This window comes from Mustela erminea, chromosome 16 (assembly GCF_009829155.1).
Source record: "Mustela erminea isolate mMusErm1 chromosome 16, mMusErm1.Pri, whole genome shotgun sequence".
NCBI lineage: Eukaryota > Metazoa > Chordata > Mammalia > Carnivora > Mustelidae > Mustela > Mustela erminea.
The window spans coordinates 67,107,709-67,131,320 of NC_045629.1; the positions used below are offsets into that span (position 1 = coordinate 67,107,709).

The 23,612-nt window shown below is 42.8% G+C and overlaps 1 protein-coding gene across 1 annotated transcript in view; it reads right to left on the bottom strand.

Annotated features, from left to right (window-relative positions):
• The window catches only part of HAS2 (hyaluronan synthase 2), a 32,125-nt gene that overhangs the window by 2,758 nt on the left and 5,755 nt on the right, over nucleotides 1-23,612 (bottom strand). Inside the window, exons 2-3 of the mRNA XM_032316471.1 lie at nucleotides 14,505-15,131; nucleotides 422-523 (exon numbers count right to left, since the gene is read on the bottom strand). Of these exons, the coding sequence (XP_032172362.1) occupies nucleotides 422-523; nucleotides 14,505-15,131 (729 nt within the window). The remainder of the gene's footprint in view (nucleotides 1-421; nucleotides 524-14,504; nucleotides 15,132-23,612) is intronic.

Here is a 23,612-nt window from a genome sequence, read left to right on the forward strand (position 1 = left end):
TTCCAGGGTTAAACAACAACACTAAAAAAATCCTCTTTTTTTTTTCAATGTAGAAAAGAGAGACGGGGTGCCTGGGTGGCTCAGTGGGTTAAGACTCTGCCTTCGGCTCAGGTCATGATCTCAGGGTCCTGGGATCGAGCCCTACCTCGAGCTCTCTGCTCAGCAGGGTCCTGTCCACCCCCTCCCCCACCGCCTGCCTCTCTGCCTACCTGTGATCTCTGTCAAATAAATAAAATCTTTTTTAAAAAAAGAAAAGGAAAGAAAAGAGGCAATAAAGTGGGTCCAAGGCACATACTCATGTGTCTCTATCACCAAGGCAACATTTGGCAGAGAGTTTGGTGTGTAGTGAATATACATTCAAAGAATCAGTGTGTAAGAGTTATCTAAAAGGGAGGCGTATGGGAAGTGAAGCCATATGCACCTGGACATCTCCCCCGACACCTCCAACCATGGGGTCTTCTTCTAAAACTTTCACCATCTCCACAGAGGAGGCAGGGTCAAGCATGGTGTCAGAATCACAGACCTGCAAAGAAGAAAGCAGAAATGAGTTAAAGAAGAGGAAGAAGTATCAGTGTGGTCACTACTGTCAAAACTGGGCACACAGATTAGGCCTTCAGCTTGACTGTCACAGGGCCTCAATAAGCAAGTACTGCAGGGATGACAGCTTGTTTTGCCATGACCTTTACAAACAGCATGCTCAGTACTGAAGGAAATGGCATAGCTGGAAGAAACAGCCGCAGTGCTAGGTGTGCCCTGCAGGCTAAGCAGGTTGTCTTGGTTTACCACCACTATTCCTCATCTTGGCAATGAAAGTCTTATGTCCCAGGTAACATCCCAGTTTTCCAGGACTTGGTAAACATCTTAGGTTGGTCACTGAGTTCTTTTTTTTATTGTTGTTGCTATTGTCTTAGACAAGCCCTTTATGCAACTTATCCCTCAGGTCTGAATGATGGTCAGAAGATCCTATGAAGACTATTGAAAGGGAGCATGTTTAAAAATAATTTCCCTCCCTATTTTAATATGATGACTAAAAGACAGGAAAGCAATTCTCTTACGTCTGGTTGTATACTTTTGAAGCAAGATGTCCATTAAGAGCTGGACTTAGCCACTGATACAGCATCAGGAAAGGAACTAGCATGATCTGCAGACCACCTTCTTATTCTAAAACATTAAGTACTCATCTAGCCCTTTGTGTGTAATGTAAATTATCGTAAGTCATTCTACAAATGCTAATAGTTGTTCTTAAAAACAATCTTTCTATGGGTCCAAAAAAAGTAATTCTGAAACGAAACCAAAATATAGCTTCAAGAAAATTATTGGGGTTAGTCTTTACCAATGAGCCTCTGAGAGCCCCTTCTGTTGGAGCTCCAAGGGCTCAGGGTTATAAATACTTTTCTTTCCAGCCTGATTTCTGAGCCTACTGGAAAATGAGACAGAAAAATAAGGGAGATGAGACCAAAATATTACCTATATAATCCTAAAGAGAATACAGAGAACAGATCTAATTACCTGTGGAATAGCAGGTTTCATAATTACACTTTCCTGTATTAGACAGACCTATCAAGTCCAAGTAACATCTAAGTGGGGTCAGCCTCCTCCTTCAGATAACCTGCATTCCCTTCTAAAAGGATGGGAGATGCCAGCTTCTTGGTGGTAGCCCACTCCCAGAAGAAAGGGGAAAGGAGGAGCCAGCAAACCCCTCTGCTATGCTCACTAATCAGATGAAATCATTTGGGGAGGAAGGAATGAGGCCACTGAGAAAGGCTACTACTGCCAGGTAGGTTACACCTGTGAACAGACCTTCTAACACATGATCAAAGAAAATCAGAAGCAGGGAAATGCTCCCAGCTCTCTATCTCTGATTAATACCAATAAGACACAGTATCCTTTTCTGGACACTGCAGCAAAGCCTAGTAGAAAAAAATTGGTCAGAGTTGACCGGTAATGAACCAGTTTCACTCACATCCCCACCCAAATGACAACATAACTGATAGGGACTAGAGAGTTATCAGCAATTCCCATTATTTTGCCATCAACTCTGACTACACTGTATGGACTTAATCAAAATTTAGTTTATGAGGCGCCCAGGTGCTGAGGGTTAAGCCTCTGCGTTCAGCTCAGGTCATGATCTCAGGGTCCTGGGATGGCGACCCACATCAGGCTCTCTGCTTGGCGGGGAGCCTGCTTCCCCCTCTCCCTCCACCTGCCTCTCTGCTTACTTGTGATCTCTCTCTCTGTGTCAAATAAATAAATAAAATCCTAAGAAAAAAAATTTAATCTATTTACTTGCATCAAAAGTAATTATTTTGGGGCGCCTGGGTGGCTCAGTGGGTTAAGCCGCTGCCTTCGGCTCAGGTCATAATCTCAGGGTCCTGGGATCGAGTCCCACAACGGGCTCTCTGCTCAGCAGGGAGCCTGCTTCCTCCTCTCTCTCTCTGCCTGCCTCTCTGCCTACTTGTGATCTCTCTCTGTCGAATAAATAAATAAAATCTTTAAAAAAAAAAGTAATTATTTTTACAGTTCTCCATACTACTTCATTAAAATAATAGGGATTTGATATACTAGTTTAAAAAAAAAACAAAACTAAGAAGCATAAATTGAGTTTAAGGGGCCTCTCTCTCCCCTCCCCCCCATATACAGTATGAGTCTCTCACATAAATAACTATGGAATTTCAACATTTTATTTTATTTTTAAAGATTTTATTTATTCATCTGACAGAGAGACAGTGAAAGAGGGAACACAAGCAGGGGGAGTGAAAAAGGGAGACACAGGCATCCCGCTGAGCAGGGAGCCCAATACGGGGCTGATGGGGGGCTTGATGACGACCCCAGCCCGAAGGCAAGTGCCTAACAACTGAGCCACCCAGGTGCCCTAGCAATTCAACTTTTTTTTTTGGACAGACAGAGATCACAAGTAGGCAGAGAGGCAGATTGGAGGAAGCAGGATCCCAGGACCCTGGGATCATGACCTGAGCAGAAGGCAGAGGATTTAACCCACTGAGCCACCCAGGCGCCCCGAAGTTCAACATTTTTAAAACTGTGTCTGTCTCCATTTTACTAACAGCTACATTTTTCTGCAAAAAGTATTAATATATATTAATGAATATAATGTTGGTGAAAACAGCAATTTAAACGCATTATTGAAACTTGTAAATTAAAAATATACAGGGTATTCAGTTATAGCCTTATAAACTCTCTGGATTTAACTAATCATAGTAATTTTAGGGTTAACATCTGAATTTTTTATTTTATTTTACTGGTTTAGAAGCATTTACTTTCTTAATAAAAACCGTTTATGTTGCTTCATTTTTTAGCATTCTATTTTGGTCCGGCATGATCTCACTTAGGCAACAGCAAGGCATTAGTTTTTCACCATAGAAAATAGGATTTTACTAATGCTTGGGTTGGTATGCTAGCCTCAAGCCTAAACAAATTTCTCCAGAAGTGATTTTTTGCCTCTCGCGTGCCTTGTCTATTCACCGGTTTGTAAATGGATGGCGGCAAGCTTGTCCAGCCCTTCATGAGGGTAGAAGCTGTGAAGGCAAGAGTTCAAACCACCTTCAGCATCCAGCATCCTGAGTCTGGCCACACCCACCTCTATTGACTCAGGCTGGGAAAGGTAAAACCGGAAAGCTAAAATAAGCCTAAAAAACAACAGGAAGGGGGCAATCTAGAATTAATGTTTAAGTAACTCCGCCTTGTGAGCAGAGGCAAGCCAAGGGAACTGCCCCTTTGAAATGACTAACCGTGAACCAAACTTCTGAGGTTCTGAGTATTTAAATGGGTCCTGTCCTTGCCAGTTTCCAACAGCAAAGCGCCAGCAGCTCTCTGAGAGAGACTGTTCTCATGGTGGGTTGAGCGTTGTCAGAAGGGAAAGCTCCACAAGTCTCCTGGGCAGAGATATGCATCAGCCGGATGAAAGTGCTTTAGAGAAACTCAGTTTCTATGACTGGCTTCCAACTTGGAACCACACAGAGAAGACACACGTGGCCCCTGGGTATGGGCGACATCCAAAGCTGTGACGCATTCCATATTTTAAAAAAAAAAAAAAAGACGAAGAAGAAAAAGAGAAATAAGAAGTTCAGAATCTGGGTTTCTGGATGTTCTTTGGTGACAGAATGCTGGCTGGAAAGCCATCATCTGGGACAGTCAGCATGTATCTTCACGGACCTACTAGTATGTATTCATTACTCTCTACAGAGTGCGACTTGAGCCCTTCTGAGTATCTGTAAAGTGGGAACAGGATTTCTAGTTGCCACCCCACCAATTGTAACAAGCATGTAATTTCATAAATGTCGGCCATTTAGCTCTAGGCTAGACTGTGAGGGACATACACCAGCTGACCTAGAGCTTGACCTCACCTGGGGACAAACTATAGGCCGTGATTTGCCCACAGGAAACAATTAGAGAACAAATCGAAACGTCTCTCTGTCCACACTTGAGTGTCTCCCTGTCATTGGTTTAAAACCACATGATCACGAGTCATAAGATTTCTCACTAGGAGACATGGAAATGAAGTGGAGTCAGCAAAATCTCACTAAAATGAGTGGAAAATGTCAGACAAAGACACTTCCAGGAGGAACCAGCCACCTCAGTCTCAGCCACAGAATCATCAACTGAAGTGCCCAACACTGCTCTCTTCTTCCTTCCTCCTGCCCTTTCACAGTCAAGAGGTGGCAGCCTCCCTTCCCCCCACCCCCCACCCCTCTGCTCCCCCCACTTCCACTCCATACTCCCCACCCCTCCCCAACACCCCTCCCGGTCTAAACCAGGGCTTGACAAACTAAGGTCTTCAGGCCAAGTCCAGCCTGACACCTGTTATGGTATGGTCCATGGGGTCATAGTGGTTTCTACCTTTTAAATTAACTGAAAAAAAAATTTTTAAGTACTATTTTGTGGGACATGGAAATTATGTGAAATTCAAATTTCAGTATCCGTAAATACAGTTGTACTGGAACTCAAGCATACCTATTCATTGTCATAGCATCTATGGCTACTTTCACACCAAAACAGCAAAATGGAATAGTTGTAATAGAGACCATATGGCCCGCCAAGTCTAATAGTTCCTATCAGGCCTTTTACAAGCAAAGTTTGCCAACCCTGGGACTAAAATAATTGGTTGCAGGGGGAGGGTTCTCTTTCATAAATTAAAAAAAAAAAAGAAAAAAAGTTTAGATTAAGTATGTTCTAAACCCAATTTTAATTCTAGTGGATTTTTTTTTTTAAACATTGCCTCCATCTTTATGTGTTGTAAGGAACAGGAAAGGCATAAAGGGTGCAAAACATTAGGTAAGGTAGATTTTTTTCCTTTGGCCAAGATTTGCCCATTATAAGGACAAATGCCTTCAGAGTCAAGAAGTCTTGGGGCCTGTATCTCATAACTTCTGAGAACTTTAACAAGTCATTTACCATCTGAATGGTACTGGAGTGAGCTTCTGCATATCAAAGTCCCTTGTAAACTGAAAAGGACCATAGAAAAGTACACCATTAGCACGAGGTAATAATCTTTACATTTTTGTTCTCACTAAGTAAACCCATAACCTATGGAATCATGACAATCCTTACCACAAATGGATGGCTCAGCAGAGAATCTCTAGAATGACCGTAGGAATTGATTACATATGGATGATCTCTTATCTCAATGAACAAATTCAATGTGTCTGCAACTATCTGTAATTCAGTTACAAACTATTAGTTTGTAGTCTATTACATCCATTATTAGACTATAAATTCATTCCAACTTATCTCATTGATCTTAAATTTAACCTAACAAAACCCTCCTTTAGAAATATTACCTATTCTACCAAATGTTCAAATTCTAAGACCCAAGACTAAAATAAAATGTTAAGTCTCTGTGTTTCACTTTTTTAAATGTTTCACTTTAACGGGTTTCCTTTCAGACCGCCTGGTGGATCTCCCCACCCCCACCTCCACCCCCATACCGCTTCAAAGGGCATTGAGAGCTACACAGATTAAGAGAAAATCTTAATTACTCTGGCTGCCTTCATTCAATGAGTTAAGAGGTTGAAAGTAAATCAGGACCCCTTCTGTTGCTACTGCCTTTATCCTTTACCTACTTGCAAGGCTTGACCCTTCATCTTAACCTTGACCCAGGGAAACTATTTTTTTCTGTAGTGTGTGGAATTTACTCTTGGTCATGACCCTGCTACCAGCTTTCCTGACCCAGCTTTACCATGAAGTAAATGGAGTCTCCCTCCTTCCCCCCTCCTTTCCCTCAGGGCACTTCTCTAGAGGAAAAGGGATAGGCCAGAACCACCATCAAAAATCACTACTTTTTAGTGATTTTATTTATTTACTAGTTATTTACTAGCAAACACAAGATGGTGCCCTCCTTGAACTCTTACCAGTTTAGTACCAGAAGAAACACACTACTGTAGAAGAGAAAGTACCATGCAAATACTGGAACCAAACAGATCGGTCTCAATCCACCACTCACGAAGTTTGTATAAACTTGGACTAGTTTCTTGACCATGGTGCCCTCACCTCACCTTTCTAAGCCTTCACCACTCAAATGGAAAATACGGACCATCACATCCACCTGAAGTTTGTTGTGTTGGTAAGTTAATTCGATAATGCATGTAAAGCACTGAATAATGGCCAGGTCATAGTAAATACTCAATAAAAGACATAAAGAGATAAACCTAAACCAGAAGTGACAAACCAAAAACAGAGGACCCTAAGCTAAGGACACTCATCCAAAGAGAAGGGGGTCTTTCATATCCTTACTGTGAGTATGTGAAGGCTCAGGGAAAGAGGAAACTGATGCCTACTCCAATACCCAATAAGCTGAAGTTAAGAAAACTGAATCCTGGGGCGCCTAGGTGGCTCAGTGGGTTAAAGCCTCTGCTTTTGGCTCAGGTCATGATCCCAGGGTCATGCATCTGGCTCTCTGCTCAGCAGGAAGCCTGCTTCCTCCTCTCTCTCTGCCTGCCTCTCTGCCTACTTGTGATCTCTCTCCCTCTGTCAAATAAATAAATAAAATCTTAAAAAAAAAAAAAAAAGATGGGACGCCTGGGTGGCTCAGTTGGTTGGACGACTGCCTTCGGCTCAGGTCATGATCCCGGAGTCCCGGGATCGAGTCCCGCATCAGGCTCCCAGCTCCATGGGGAGTCTGCTTCGCTCTCTGACCTTCTCCTCGCTCATGCTCTCTCTCACTGTTTCTCTCTCAAATAAATAAATAAAATCTTTAAAAAATAATAATAATAAAAAAAAATAATAAATAAAAAAAAAATAAAAAAAAAATAAAAGAAAGAAAGAAAACTGAATCATGGGCAGGCAATGTAAAAGATTGGGTCACTCACTAGAGAAAAGAAATTAAAAAAAAAATAAATAAATAAAGAGCAGTTTGCAGCTGATTGGTATTCATTCATAACCTTGAATGTACCCTTGGGGTGTAACGTGTGAAAGTTCATCCTTTCCCAAAGGATAGACCCTGGGCCCATTAAAACTTATAAAAGTGTTTGTTGCATCTTGACTTCATGCCTCATTGACGTTGAACCTGCTGAATGTGATACAATTTAAAAGAGGAAAATACTCTTTGGTTTTGTAAGTATCTAAATGTATGGGACAGAATTTTATTTTTTAAGGGGCGCCTGGGTGGCTCAGTGGGTTAAGCCTCTGCCTTCGGCTCAGGTCATGATCTCAGGGTACTGGGATCAAGTCCCGCATTGGGCTCTCTGCTCAGCAGGGAGCCTGCTTCTCCCTCTCTCCCTGCCTCTCTGCCTACTTGTGATCTCTCTGTCAAATAAATAAATAAAATCTTAAAAAAAATTTATTTTTTAAACATGGACTTAAGAACTCAATTATCTGCCAAGAAATAGTACATAATTTGGTTGGGAACACAGACATGCAGGAGATGGGGGAACTAAAAAATAAGAATGGAAAATAACCTTCACAAAAAACCAGAATATTGCAAACAATTTAAAATTTCTCATATAACCAAAAAGGTTATTCAAAAGTTCATAGTATATGGTAATTAATTTTATTATAACAAACTTCTAGGACCTTATCAATATTGCATGATACTTTCAACTTTTAAATAATCTTGATTTTCTATTTATTTGGATTCTGGATAAATGGAATTTACAAGTAAGCTATAGCTAAATTTACTAGGCTCAGATTAAAGTGGCAAATACAAAATCATAAAATCTAAAAATTTTAGAGCTTAAAAAGACACTTTGAAATTCATTAGTAAAACCATTCCAGAAAAAAAAAAAAATACCCTCAAAGAAAAAAAAGATAAGGGGTACCTGGGTGGGTCAGTGGGTTAAAAGCCTCTGCCTTCGGCTCAGGTCATGATCTCAGGGTCCTGGGATCGAGCCCTGCACTGGGCTCTCTGCTCAGCAGGGAGCCTGCTTCCCCCTTTCTCTCTGCCTGCCTCTCTGCCTACTTGTGATCTCTCTATCTGTTAAATAAATAAATAAGTAAAATAAAAAATAAAATAAAGATAATCTTTTGTGAGAGGAAGGAAGATAAGGAAGACCACCTTTTCTTACATCAATTGAGATTATGGAAAAGGGTTCAAATCTAGTCAATGAACATCTAAGACAATCATGAACACCTAAGACAATCATAGACATCTAAGCAATTTGGCCCTTCTCTGTTGCTTTAAAAAAAAAAAAAATTGGAAGATATATGCCTTTCTTGGTAGAATGAATTATTCAAACTATTGTAAAATAATTACTGACTTTGGTCAACCTAGAATCTCTTCAAAACATGAAGGTTAAAAAAGGAGTCATTGGTCATTCTCTTTTTAGGAAGGCTTACACATGAGTGAAAAAAGTCACAGAAGGTGCAAAAAAAAAAAAAAAAAAAAGAAAGGTGACAAGCCAGCTGGGAACATGGGAAACCAAATGTTATCACCTTTAAGGCTTAAGCCATTGAAACACCCTTATTCCAAATGGTTGGAATTCTCATTCTAAAGAAGGGAGTCAGGAAATCCCATTATGGTGCCACTTAACACAGGGCTTACATTCAAGAATCCAAATTTGGGGCAAAGGGCAGATTAAAAATGAAAGTGAGGGGAAGCTGACTGACTCAGCCAGTCGAGTGTGCGAATCTTGATCTCAGGGTTGTGAATTTGAGCCCCATATTGGGCACAGGGATTACTCAAAAATAAAATCTTAAAAAAGAGAATACAATAAAAATGACAAAATAAAAATGAAAGTGGAAAAACAGGACAGTAACTGCTAAATGAAAAGCAAATTCTGGTAACCCCCTCCCCCCATTTTTTGGCTTTGTTTTTTTATTATACTCATGCAAAGTCTAGGTGTATTGCCAGAAAGAAATTAGAATGTCAGAGGAATTAAAATTATCATGGAAAAATTTTTAAAAAGAAGAAGAAGAAGGGGGCACCTGGGTGGCTCAGTAGGTTAAAGCCTCTGCCTTCAGTTCAGGTCATGATCTCAGGGTCCTGGACTGAGTCCCCCATCAGGCTCTCTGCACAGCAGGGAGTCAGCTTCCCCTCTCCCCCACCCCTGCCTGCCCACTTGTGATCTTTCTGTCTCTGTCAAATAAAAAAAAAAATCTTTAAAGAAGAAGATGAAGAAGAAGAGAAAGAAGAAGAACCAACTATACTGAGTTAAAGCTCTGAGCTCGGGATGTATCTCAAAGATCATTTGTTCTACCATAGCAAGAAAACAAGAGTCAGGTCTAGAATTCAGATTGCCCCATTCCCATTCCTATTTCAACATATTCTAATCTCACCCCCTAGTATGAACAATACAAGAAGACACAACATTCTCAACATTGGCCCTCGGAGTATTTGAATTCCTTAGGTTTCCCATAGAGAACAAGAACCAAGGCAATATGACATCGGGTGATTCTCACAATCCTTGACAGTTATGTCCTACAAAGTTTCCACGAACACCACTTAGAGAACACTGAAACAATTGCCTCTGGCACAAATATGGGGTTCAGTTCCTCTGAGCCTCTGATTGCAAATTTTTGTCTATGGATCAATACCGAATCCTGTTTTATTTGCATTTCTGTTTAAATACATCTTAAAATGTGAATTTGAGTCATTAACATTGAATTCAGGGCCAACAGCACTTTACTGACCTCTGAACGAAGCCCTCCAACAAATCCAGCTCCTCCGTGAGGCAGTCCCACTAGCCAGCACTCAGCACTACACTTGGGGGGCACTTTAAACAGCCGTATCACCCACAGAAGGCACAACAATGTGAGAAACATGATACGAAGCAGATTATGAAGCTCCTTGTTTACGCTGTGCTGTACCATGTACAGGACAGTTGAGAGCACAGTCTTCTCTGACCTCAGTTGGGAACATGCACGTCAGGTGACTCAAATTGTATGCTGTTCTCCACGTCTGCAAATGATCCCCACGGCACTGCAAGTACTGATTTGGGGCTTACAAGTACATCTTAGTGAGTGGGGTCATTTACAAATACAGACTCCATGAATAATGAAGGTCAGCTCTACAATTTTGAATAATTCAGTCTTACTTTTTTCCTGCTAAAGGAAACATGGATACCTAGGATACTGTCAAGAGTAATTAATCAGGGCGCCTGGGTGGCTCAAGTCATGATCTCAGGGTCCTGGGATCAAGCCCTACATCGGGCTCTGTGCTCAGCAGGGAGCCTGCTTCTCCCCACCCCACCCCCGCCTGCCTCTCTCCCTACTTGTGATCTCTCTGTCAAATAAATAGATAAAATCTTAAAAAAAAATTAATTAATCATAAAATTGTCTCCTCTAATCTTCCCCAGTAGAAAATGTTTATGCTTAGTATGTTATTTTGTGCCTGGACAATCCCTAATACACACATCAGGGGATGATGATAGTTACACCTCGGTCACATGGTTACCAGTGGCCACTTAGGTTGGAAAATCCATGTTCGGTAAAAAGACGTAAGAATAAAGAAATTACATAATCTAGATATCAAAGTACAGCTAAAGTCTTCTGACATTGTTAATAAGTAATAAAAAAAAACAAAAAAAAAACTACAATATAATCTGAAAACTATTTCAAAATAGGGGAAATTAGAAAGGTCTATGCTGGGGGCACCTGGGTGGCTCAGTGGGTTAAGCCACTGCCTTCGGCTCCGGTCATGATCTCGGGGTCCTCGGATCGAGTCCCGCATCGGGCTCTCTGCTCAGCAGGGAGCCTGCTTCCTCCTCTCTCTCTCTCTGCCTGCCTCTCTGCCTACTTGTGCTCTCTCTCTGTCAAATAAATAAATAAAATCTTAAAAAAAAAGGAAGGTCTATGCTGTCAAGTATCAAATTTGAGAATCTATAGGTCAAGTATTTGCTGCGGAGGATTTTAACTTTGCTCATTGTGCTTTTCCATATTTTTAAATACACCGCCATGTGTTACTATACTAAATTAAAAAGCTAATAGAAGTACTATTTTGCAAAAGTAAGACAGACTTTGCCCTACCTTACTTAAGCCATGAGACAGATCTGTCTCTCTTTGGAAGAAAAAAAGTTCTTTCCAGAAAACACTTTGATTCGAAATTCAGAAAATCTTCCCCATTCTCCTATTTCTCATTTCCTTCTTTTCTCACTTCATTATTTCTGTTTTCCTGTATTCTTTATCTCTGAAAGCAGCCACTAGCATCCTAGGTGAATTTGCTACTACACTGGCTTTCTCCCAGCTAAAGCTTCTCTCTCTCTATTCTAGGTCGGTGTTAATTATTTGAAAGGCTTTAGGCGGAGACGACCAGACAGGAGAGCTGAGACAGGTGGAAGAACAGGCAGTAGAGCCTTGCAGTGGTGGAGATCAGAGGGAGCTGCTCCCAGGCGCATATGCAGAAAGGTTCACCTTGAGACAGGAGGTGAAGCTGGGAACCCTTACGACGGCGAACAAGGAAGAGAGAAGATGACCTTGACGGCACTGAGAAGCAGTACCTTTGATTTTCTCTTGTAGGAGGCAAGGCTATGTGTTAATAGCTAAGGAGGAAGTTTGGGTAGGTGCTGGGAGGGCGGTGAAGGCATGAAATAATAGGTCATGAGAGCAATAGGCGGGACAACTACTCAAGGTCAAGTGGAAAGAGAGCTAACCAGTGCCCAAGACCCAGCTGCAACCAGAGGAGACCAATCACCTTGGCTGCGTCTGCACAGCTAAGCAGTGTCTTCAGCCACGTTAGCAAGCCTGTGAGCTGATGGTCCTATGTCTGCCCCAACCCTGTGTTCTCTTGTGTGTGAGCACCTGCTCTTCCCATTCAGTCACTTAAATGCTTAGTAGCCAACCTCCTTTAACCCCCTCTCCTTTGTCTTTCTGCTTCGGCTTTGCAACGCTGGGACCCTGGGTCACTCAGAATGGATGGTGAGAATGTACTGGTTTGAGCCATAGGACATTTCCGTTTTTATAGGACACACACGATTAAATATCCGGGGAAGGGATGAGGAAGGACAGCATGGAATCACCTGGATTCCGAATGCCAAAAGGTTTTCAAATACCCTTGTTGGAGAGCATAGAACGGGCTGAGAATGCCAGCAGATTCAGGGCCCAGGGAACAGCTGCTGCTTGGGTCAGTCTCTCTGGAGGCCTCAGCCTGATGGAAGGAAAGTTCTCGAACCTGATTAGGGCTCTAGCAAGAAGCCTACTCTAACATTTCACAGTTTGTCCTGGTCAGGCACAGTGTCAAGTTGTCAAGGATACAAACAAAATTCAAAACAAGAATGAAGGGAGAAGGGATTTGGGAAGAACAGGCTTAAAGAAAGAAAGAAAGAAAGAAAGAAAGAAAGAACTCACAATGACATCTTGATTAGAAATGACAAACAGCAATGGTTTTAACTAGAATTAAAGACAAAATATCAAAACATGCTTCCTCATTTTAGGCCCAGAGCTTCAGTCTTCAAACCCTCTATAAACTCCCCAGCCATCTCATCACTTCCTTTAAAAGGTTCATTTTAGGGGCCCAGGCTGGCTCAAGGCAGTGAAGCTTCTGCCTTCAGCTCCGGTCATGCTCCCAGGGTCCTGGGATCGAGTCCCATGTCTGGCTCCCCCTCCTTCTCCCTCTCTCTCTGCCTGCTGCTCCCCCTACTTGTGGGTGCTCTCGCTCTCTCTCTCTCTCTCTCTCTCTGCATCAAATAAATAAATAAACCCTTAAAAAATATTTATTAAAATAAGTTAAATAAAAGGATAATTGCCTCCCCTATCTGGGCCTGACGTTGCATTATGAAAATACATAAAAATGTCCCGAGTTAACTAAAAAGTACCTCAACTGTGACCATTCCAGAAATTAGGAGACTAGGAGAAACTAGAGAATGAAACTATATCAACTCCCCAGAAGATGGTAATATGCAGACTGGTAGGAACTGAAGGGAAAAAAAAAAAAAGGTACCTCAAAACTCTTCAGCTATTAACCAAAATTTACCCCCATGGTAATCCCAAACGCCTTATGAGATTGGTTTATTCTATGCAGGAAACTGAGGCTTGGGGAGGTGGTCGGTCCCAGTCGAGGTCGTCCAGCTAGCATCAACAGATTCTGAAGGCAGTGTCCATTCCCAACCCATGACACAGAACCGGTCATCCCACTGCCCATGACTTTGTGGAATCAAGGCCCCTGAAATATATGACAGTTCTTCTGAAAAGTAGAATTTCACCTATTAGAGGATGAGAAGGGCGTCCCAACGGATTTTCTTAAGTCGGAGATAGGTCTCCTTTTTCCATATCATCGTGGCCAAAAACCTAACAAAGTATCTGCAAGACAGTTGGCAACGAGCAAATTCACAGGGACCCTACCCACATTCTAAAGAAAGCTACAGTGAGAACCAAGAGGGGAGAAACCCAAGGGCGAGCAGTCAGGGAATTAATGACAGACACAGCCTGTCTCATTTTCATGAGAGCAAACACCATCACAAATGCTTTCAAAGGTCAAGTGCAGTGAGTGAGGTAATGCTGTTTGGGGAGTGAAATAAACATTACTTTGGTTTTGCTCTGGGAAGGTTTTTTTTTTCTTTGTCTGTTTGTTTTTCTCTTTTTTCTTTTCCTTTTCTTTCCGTCTCTCAGTTTTGAATTCTTTACCCTTTTAAATCAAAATCATTCTCACCACCCCCATTTTGCCCGGTCTCTGTGAAAAACGTTTTTACAGCCATCTCTCAAGCCTGCAGATTTTCTCAAGACCCTTCTGCTCGGCAGACACTATTTTCTTACCAGGCTGGAGATTTTAAGACTGTGGAAAATGACGTTGGATTTGTCTTGGCAGAACTGAGGGGGCAGAGAAGGTGAGAGAGGGAGGGAGTAGGAAGGAAGGGTCTCCTGTTCAAAATAATCTTGATTTCCAACCCATAACACTGCGTAAGTTAAGCATTTTCGTAGACAGTCTTAACAGTTACACAAGATTTTTTTTTTTTTCCCTCTCTTTCAAAATGTGCTTTCAACAGTCAGGCTGTTTTCAAATGAACTGAAAGAAGTACTGTGTTCAGAGAGACAAGGATGGGCTATATAGCACATGCCTGGAGAGATACAAAAGCTGCTTTATTTAAATGTATGTTTGCCCTGGCAGGAATTCGGAAACCCACCTGTACATAATCCACACTGCGTCCCAGCGCTCTGAAGGCCGTGTACATGACTTCTCTTTTTCCACCCCATTTTTGCATGATGCAAATACTTTTGTTGGACAGGACCAACTGGGTGACATGTTGCGAGCTTTCTTTATGCGACTCCTCCGTCTCACCAGGACCTTTCTCGTGGAAGTTGTTCTTCCAGATGTAGGTGGCTGATTTGTCCCTGCCCATGACTTCACTAAAGATGTCCATCATATAGAGGTCGTCTTCCGAGTTCCCGTCTATGACCATGACTACTTTAATCCCCGGGTAGGTCAGCCTCTTCACCGACTGCAAGCATTTTCGTAAGTAGTCTGGATCTTCTTGATACGCAGCGATGCAAAGAGCAACACTTTTGTTCAATTTAATGGGTGTTTCGAGGGATTTTTTCATTTTTCGGTGCTCCAAAAAGGCAAACAGGCTTTGGATGATGAGGTGGGATGCTAAAAAGGCACCGTACAGTCCAAAAGAGAAATAGTAATTATCTGTTTGGATAAATTGGTAGCCGACGATATAAGCAGCAGTGATTCCGAGGAGGAGAGACACTCCGAACAGCGTGGTTCCAATTATTCTCAGGATACACAGAAACCTCTCACAATGCATCTGTAAGAAAATCAAATGATACTGCTGGTTAACTACTCTTGTCCCCTACTTGCTGTAAACATGGCATCATGGGGAGTATTGGGCTAGAAGCACCCGAGAGCTCCAAGCTCTCTTTCCTCACTTAACCAGCTGTGTGACTTTCTACCGCCTCAGTTTTCTCATCTACAAAATAGGGATAAAGATGCCCTTCTGGTAGACCCCAGAGGGCTGTTTCAAGAATCAATGGAGATGATGGTGGCAAGGTGCTACTGGAAACCATAACGTGTCAAAAAAAATATGTGAAAGTATTCTTTTTAGCATGTTAGATCACTTACCTAAGGATACACTCTACATAGGAGGTCACAGCTAGGTGTAGAACCTAATTGTTCTAGAGAGCAAGGCATTCTTTCTTCCTATACCACAGGGCCCCCCTGTCCCTCAACAGTGACCAGTGAAAAATGCATTGGAGATTTTGCTAAAATTTCATCTCCTCTCCAATGCAAATCCCTCAGCTCACACCCTCTTCATGCAGCCATCCAAGTTTGGAGATCTGGATTCTAGTACTAACTCTTCCAACAATTAGCTGTGTGTGACCTTGAGTCGCTTTACCTCTCTGAGCCTCAGGTTTTTTAATCCGTTACATGAGGGAATTTAGACTCCAAATCTCTACTGACATTGAAAGTTCTTTAAGCCTGGGCACCCGGCACATACATCTCTCAAGCCCCTGTAATTCTGATTTGCACTCCGATTTGCACTCCTTTGTTCAGAAGTCTATTTCCTCCAACCACCAGCACAAAAAATCCTGAGGATCAGAAATCTTACTGTAACACAGTCAGCACACAGTAAGTGTTTATAGAAACCATTCATAAATTAAGGAACAAGCAGCAACCCACTGTAATATATTAGACATGAAACACATTTCAGCTTTTAATGGTAGCCGGTTGTGTATTCCTCTCTATAGTTTGTGTTATGTCCTAATAAGACTTTGAACAACCAAAGTATAGGAAGACAATTTTTTTTTTTTAATTTCCTTGAGTATCTACAAAGCTAAACGTACAAGAGTTACCTGGCAGACTTCTGTTATTTTGTTTGTCTTCTGGGGTTCTTGGACCCAACTCTGGTGTGTGATGGGAAGGAGGTTTCCCACGTACCCAACAATTCTCCGGGCAACAGTGGTTGTCCCACTATTTAACTCAATTCTGACACCATCCCCCCCAATAGCATCAGACCCCACAGGACTGCCCGCATCTCCACAACTTCAGAAACCAGTCCCAAACCCAGGGGGTAACCTGTACTTCTGATCTACCAGTTCTAAATCAGAGGTTCCCAAGACCCACCCACCTTGGGTTTGTTTAGTTTGCCAGAGCGGCTCACAGAGAACTCAGGAAACCAGTTTACTCACTAGATTCCTGGTTTATTTTACGAGGAGCTGCAGCCAGCAAAAAAGGTCTGAAGGAAGGGCACGGAGCTTCTTCTATGCCTCTCTAAGAGCACCACTCCCCCCAAATCTCATTGTGTTCACCAGCCCAGAAGCCCTCTTAACTCTCCCCTTCTGTGTGTCTACGGAGGCTTCATTATACAGGCGTATCTGATTAAATCACTGGCCATTGGCAACTGAACTCAATCTCCTGCCCTTCTAGACTCCCCAGAGCCCTGGGGGGTGGGACTAGATGCTTCAATCCTCTGATCAAATGGTTGGCTCCACTGGCAACGAGTCCCCACCCTTACTTAGACTGTCTAAAAGTCACCCCACTAACATAATAAAAGACACCTCTATTGTCTCACTTCAAAATACCAAGGGTTTGGGGCACCTGGGTGACTCAGTGGGTTAAAGCCTCTGCCTTCGGCTCAGGTCATGATCTCAGGGTCCTGGGATCGAGCCCCGCATCTGCTCAGCAGGGAGCCTGCTTCTCCCTGCCTACTTATGATCTCTCTCTCTCTCTCTCTCTGTCAAATAAATAAATAAAATCTTAAAACAAAAAAAAACCAAAAACAAAAACAAAAAAACCACAAGGGTTTTAGAAGCTCTGTGCCAGGAATAAGATGAAAACCAAATATATATTATCTTACTATAAGCCATGGTAACAATCCCTCACCCCGAAGTTCATGTCTTCCTCTTCCAATAATGAACTATAATGATGGATGTCACTGGTGTTTGTAAACATGGCGTCCCCATCTTCAATCATTCACTCTGACTTCGGGGTTTTTGTCATATCTATATATAATTAATACTTGACCTTTTTCTTGAATTCAACCAGCTTTTGAAAGCGAAATATATCTATTTTAAGTGGAAACTTAAGGTAAGCAATGATCTCTGCAAAGTCTCTGTTTTCCCACTCCACGTTGACTTAAAATTGAATGCCCACCCAGCACCTGGTATGATGTTGGTTGCTACCCGTTGTGTGGCCAACACGTCTCCCAGATCCAAGAGGCATCATTTATAGTCCAGTGCCTGTCATTACACACTGAGGTGGTCCTGAGTGGAAACACATTGTGCTTTGAGGAAACTTTGTATGACTTCTCCATCAACCGTGTTTCCCCTCCTAAGCACAAGATGGCTTGGGGTGGCTGGCTCTGGTGTTCCAGCTTTTGGAACCCTGACACGGGCCACTTCCCATAGGGACTTGAGGGCGGATCTCCTGCCATCTCTCTTTTCCTTCCACAGGCTCGATGCGCATACCGACAAGGTCCCTGGGGTTGGCAGAGCCCAAAGATCAAGGAATCTTGGTTTTTGAACAGCCACATGGAAGGGAGCGAGACACCAATCAGGAAGACCTGCCTTGGACGTTCTGTTAGCAAGAATGAATTGCTGAGTTTTGTTTTTTTGCTTACCCACTATGAATTTTGAGTTCACTTCACTCTAACTAATAAAACCCAGGTAATGCAAAGCAGCCTGGAGGGCCAGGATGCTAGCTTGTGGACATTATATTCTTTCGTCAAGAGGAGATAATAGTATTTGTCAAGGCCCCTTCACAGAGCTGCAGTGAGAAGCCAAATCAAAACCAACCCTTATGAGAGGGTTTTAAAAAACCCAAACCATGACAGTTTCAAGTATTGGCTAACAAGGAAGCCAAAACAACATACACAGATGCTTGTTCCCCTTCCGGCACTTAACTCAGGACATCAGAGGCTGATAAAGGTAATCTGAACACAACGGAAAATTCTCTGAGCTGGGGAGCGGTGAAACGGTGAGTTCCCAGTGGAAGGCAAGAGAGCACAGCATCCCTTGTTAATTAAAACAGCTGACAGGATGCTGAAAACTCCCACCGGGCACCTTAACGAATGCTAAAGGTGCACGGAGCCCCAGACTTGGAACTTGTCATCTCCAAGATGTGAGTCATTCTCACAAGAGTGAAAAATTTTAAGGGGACTACAACACTCTGCCAGGGAGAAGCTGAAGTGTGTGTTTCACTTGTGTTTAACATCGCCAGAGCCAGCAAAAGAACTGCCTGCCATTCTTTTCCATTATTCACAGTTTCCTTGCTTTTATCAGCACACGCGGACAAAGAGCGTTTGCAGAGCATCTGCTGGCCACAGCTGAAGTGGGAACACCCTCTTACATCAGAGGAGTCTCCAGAATGTCCCTTTGAAGCCTGGGAAAAGTTGCTAGTAAACTGCAGCAACACAGTTAAAAATCGAACCTTTCTATTTCTGCAACATATTGTACTGCTGCCCGTTATGACACATGCAGCATGTCGGTCCGGGCCAGAGGGCACAAGGCACATTTCAGAGCCAGCTTTACTGAGATGCATTGATCTCCAGGAGGGACACACAGTGTGTGTTGCTTTATAACCCCCCCAACCCGGCCCCCCCCGGGGCAATTTCATAGATATGGGCACCATATGTGTGAGACTTTCTGAGTCTGAGACAATCCTCAATTCAGATACTCTGTTTCATAAGCAAAGTCTCCTTGTCAGACATATGGCTTTATTGTTAAATCTGAAAATATGGTTAGTTCCATCCTGGATCGTAAGAGTTTATTGCTACATGGAAAAAGGACTTAGAAATCACCTTCTGTAAGCATTTAAAGCATAAAACTTAAATTACTATTATTTTTTTTTTTTGCTCAAATCAAACTTTAATTGATTGTTAGGCTGCTATTAGACCTGATACCAGTTAATTCACTGAGTACTAGTCTTCACAGTAAATTCTAAGCTAAGCCAAGTGTTAACGAATTATCTTGATGTACCATAAGGTAAGTTCCGCAAAGTCGACAGATTTTTTTTTTTAATCTATTTTCACTAATGTGCCCCAAAGCCATAAAACACTGTCTGGCTTATGGGTGGTATTTAGTAAATATTTGTTGAGTGAATGGTTGTAACTTGACCCATCAATATTGTCACTGGCATCATTTTTCTACCAGCTCACATTCCCCATTCACTCTGTTCCAGGCACCAGGGCAAGTCTTATCTGTTTTGTTGAGTAGCATAATCCTATTTACTCTTTCTTTTTTTTTTTTTAAGATTTTATTTATTTATTTGCCAGAGAGAGAGCGAGCGAGCACAGGCAGGCAGAGTGGCAGCAGAGGCAGAGGGAGAAGCACGCTCCCCGCCGAGCAAGGAGCCGAATGTGGGACTCGATCCCAGGACGCCGGGACCATGACCTGAGCCGACGAAGGCAGTCACTCAACCAACTGAGCCACCCAGGCGTCCCGATCCTATTTCATCTTAACAGCTTTAAATGGTAAATGTATTCTCAATCTCATGTTACAAATAACATCTACAAAGGACGAGGAAACCCAGGACTCTCCAGTACAGAAGTAACTTGTCCACAGTCCCAAAACCAGGGATAGGATCCGCAGGGTAGCGTAATGCCAGATTCAAGAGTTCTCCATCAATATTTGCTGCATAGATTTGACTCCTCATGATGCAACAGGCACCATCCCTTTGTCTCTGGCTAATACAACATGCTGTGAAAAGAAATTTTAGCGATGAACCTCAAAAACTCTTTTCCTGCTGTTATGGAAAATGGGGAACTGACAGGTGCAGATACACGATCAACCAACACTCCAGGAGGATTTCAGGGCTCCTATACTCTTCTATGTGGATGCAGCCAAAAGTGACATAGAAATTCGTTATCCCAAAGCAAGCAGCCCAAATCCTGCTTTCCCATGAGAAAGGCACTCCTCCATTCACTGTTCCATCTGTAGAGCAGAGAGCAGCTTTGCTGTTAGCTCACATACCCCGAGCTGGACTCCACACGTCACTGGGTATCAGAACCTTTCTCCCCCTTAACCTGTTATTAACCAGAAAGTAACATGGGATGAGCTAGAACGACAGCTGCTCCCACAGCACTAGCGCGGTGGCAAGAACTGTGTTCCCATAGCTTCACAAAGGGGTCCTTATGTGGCGGATGCGGGAGAAGAGGAAGTGAGTTCAATGATTCGTCAGCATCTGGGAAAGGCTAGAGATAAGCGCCAAGGGATTCCTCTTCCCAGAGGTCTTGATCCCAGGACGCCGGGACCAAGCTTACCACTTCCTTCTAAAATGATTCCTCTCTTGGGACGCCTGGGTGGCTCAGTTGGTTAAGCAACTGCCTTCGGCTCAGGTCATGATCCCTGAGTCCTGGGATCGAGTCCCACATCGGGCTCTCAGCTCCATGGGGAGTCTGCTTCTCCCTCTGACCTTCTCCCCTCTCATGCTCTCTCTCTCAAATAAATAAATAAAAAATCTTAAAAAAAAAAAAAAAAAAAAAAATGATTCCTCTCTCTCTTCACTCCCTGTTCCACTCCCCAGATTCCCAGATTCTACCTGATTTTCTAACGAGCCCTGTGTACACTCTGGCCACAGGGCCTTGATGATTTGTCAACTATGTGTTCTTGTACTCAAAACAGGGTCCGCCACGTAGTAGGCATGCTGAGTAAATGAGTAAGTCCTTTTAGAGTCAGACGGTCAATGCAGAATAAGAACAGGTTCCTTTCCTATCTTTGCTGCAGGGGTGATGGGTATATGTTGAACCCTTAAGGGTACCCCTCATCCGGCAGGTTTTTTTTTCTTTACTTTGAATGATTTTTTGCCCAGCTATCTAAATGTAATGGTTTTAAGGAGTACCAGACCAGCTGTAGAAGCCCTTATGATAATAAAGTTAGAAAAGGGCAAATGGCCTTCTGAAAGCATTTCCAGAAATTGAGAGTTACAGTCTGAAGAACTTACGAATTCAGGGGTCAAGTCTGGGGCACGGGGCATACTGGTACTCTTACACTACTTACTATCCGTTGATCCATATACTGTTTTGAGTTTGGTTCTAATGATGTGTGTGTGTGTGTGTGTGTGTGTGTGTGTGTGTGTGTGTGTGTACTTGTGTGTTGCACACATGCCTACACGTCTCTGGAACCAGACTGAACTGGGCCAGATTCAGGGCTCTTCCTTTTAATGGCAGGGTACACACTGAACCAGTTACGTAATACCTGACATCGTAAGTTCCTCCATGTAAGATAAAAAGGAAATAATCATGTTGACTTCACAAACAGATTTTTAAACTAATAACGATAACACATTTAAGCACATAAAAAAAAAATGACCAACAGAGCTCAGCGAGGTTAGCCCTCTGCCACTTGCTGTCCTTCCGCTAACTACCCCATCAGCCTGACTCTCCCTCCCTCTGAGCCACTGATAGTTAATAAAGGGTAAGCATGGCATAGTGAGCACAGCTGGACTGGGAAGAAATGGACTGAAGCCCAAGTTCTGCCTCGTATTAGCTCTCTGATCACCAGAGGGTTCCTGTGAATGAGCCATGTGTCCTTAGACAATCAATATCCCTGAACTTCAAATTCTGGGGACAGGGTTGAAACTTTATTTTCCTATCACAACTGCCCACAGCAGAGTGTCTAGGTGGATGAACGTATGTTGCAAAGGGGACGTGCTCTTCACCTGGGAGGAGTACAGAGAGTAAATTCCTTTTGGTATCGGTCTACTCCCTGTGCCTAATGGAACTTTTTGTGGGCTTGCTGTAAGCAGGCAAGGAATATATATCTATATCTATATATACATGTATATGGATATATATATATGGATATACATGTATATGGAGATATATATATATATATATATATCCATCCATCCCAGCTTCTGTGGGATACTAATAGCTTTAATGTCCTAATGTAAAGAAAGAGTAACTTAATAATAAAGTACACCTGCCCCTCTTTCTCATCATATTCCAAAACCCATGGAAGACTAGATTGCTGCTTTTTTAATTTGTAGCCAGTATCTACACCTATAGAGCCCCAAAGGAGATCCGTAAAGAATATTTCTTTAGCGGGGGCGCCTGGGTGGCTCAGAGGGTTAAAGCCTCTGCCTTCGGCTCAGGTCATGATCCCAGACTCCTGGGATCGAGCCCCGCATCAGGCTCTCTGCTCCGCGAGGAGCCTGCTTCCTCCCGTCTCTCTCTGCCTACCTGTGATCTCTGTCTGTTGAATAAATAAAATCTTAAAAAAAAAAAAAAATTCTTTAGCAAATGCACTGCTCAAAATCACATCTCATAAACAGCTGAACTGGCTCTGGAACACAGGTTTTCTTAACCCTTAACTTGTTGTATTGCAGGGGGTGGGGGCAGCCAGGCCTGCAGTCATAGGTAGAACAATTAGAACTGTGGTGAAAAAATAATGAATACTGCTATGCTGAAAATAAATAAATTTAATTTAAAAAAAAAGAATATTAACTTGGGCGGGAGATCCTAGCGAGGAGCGTGGAAACCTGCTTCTTTGTCATGTAAGACATACTCTGCTTTTAGCCATTTGCCTGCTAAGGGTGGGTTAGGAAGGCATGGTGAGCAGAGAAAAAGCAGGGGTTCCCAAATTTTCCTGTACATCCACATTACTTGGGGGGTCTGTAAAAACTACCCATGCGCGCCTTCCACAACAACCTGTGTTCATTGGTATGGAGTGCTGAAAGGGCATCAGTAATTTTCAAATCTCCTTAAGTGATTCTTATTGCAACAAAGTTTGGCAATCACTGGGTTAAAGTCTAAGAAAACTTCAATGATTTGTTTGCATCCATCCGCATCCCTCCTGTACTGCCTCGGCCACTGTCCTCAACCAGAAATCCGAGGAAAAAGTGCCCAAATAGAGCCTCTCAACAGACTTCATATTACAGCACATTCCCCTCTGGGACATATTAGAGCACATGACCCTCACCTTATCCCCTTCTGACCTCCTCTCCCTCTCTGGCTTTGAAGTTGGCCTTTGTCTCTCCAGTCCCACTGCACTGATCCTAGCAGAGACCCTGGAGCCACGCTTGTAAGGTTAGGCAATGGGCCTCTCCAAGGCCTTGACACTCCAGCTGTGTCTGGATCCAGAGCTCCGGGTTTCAGATTTCTCTCTGTTGGTACCATCAGTACTGATAGATCACTCCCAGGATGCTGGTTCTCCCAACTGCCCTATTGGTTCCTGAATTTCACCATCATAAACTTCATCCTGAAATTCAACATGGCAAAGGGGAAAGTTTGCAGAAAGACTTGGCATGGACTCTTCCTTCTCTGTGTTCCTCCTCCATTGGCTCTTGGGCA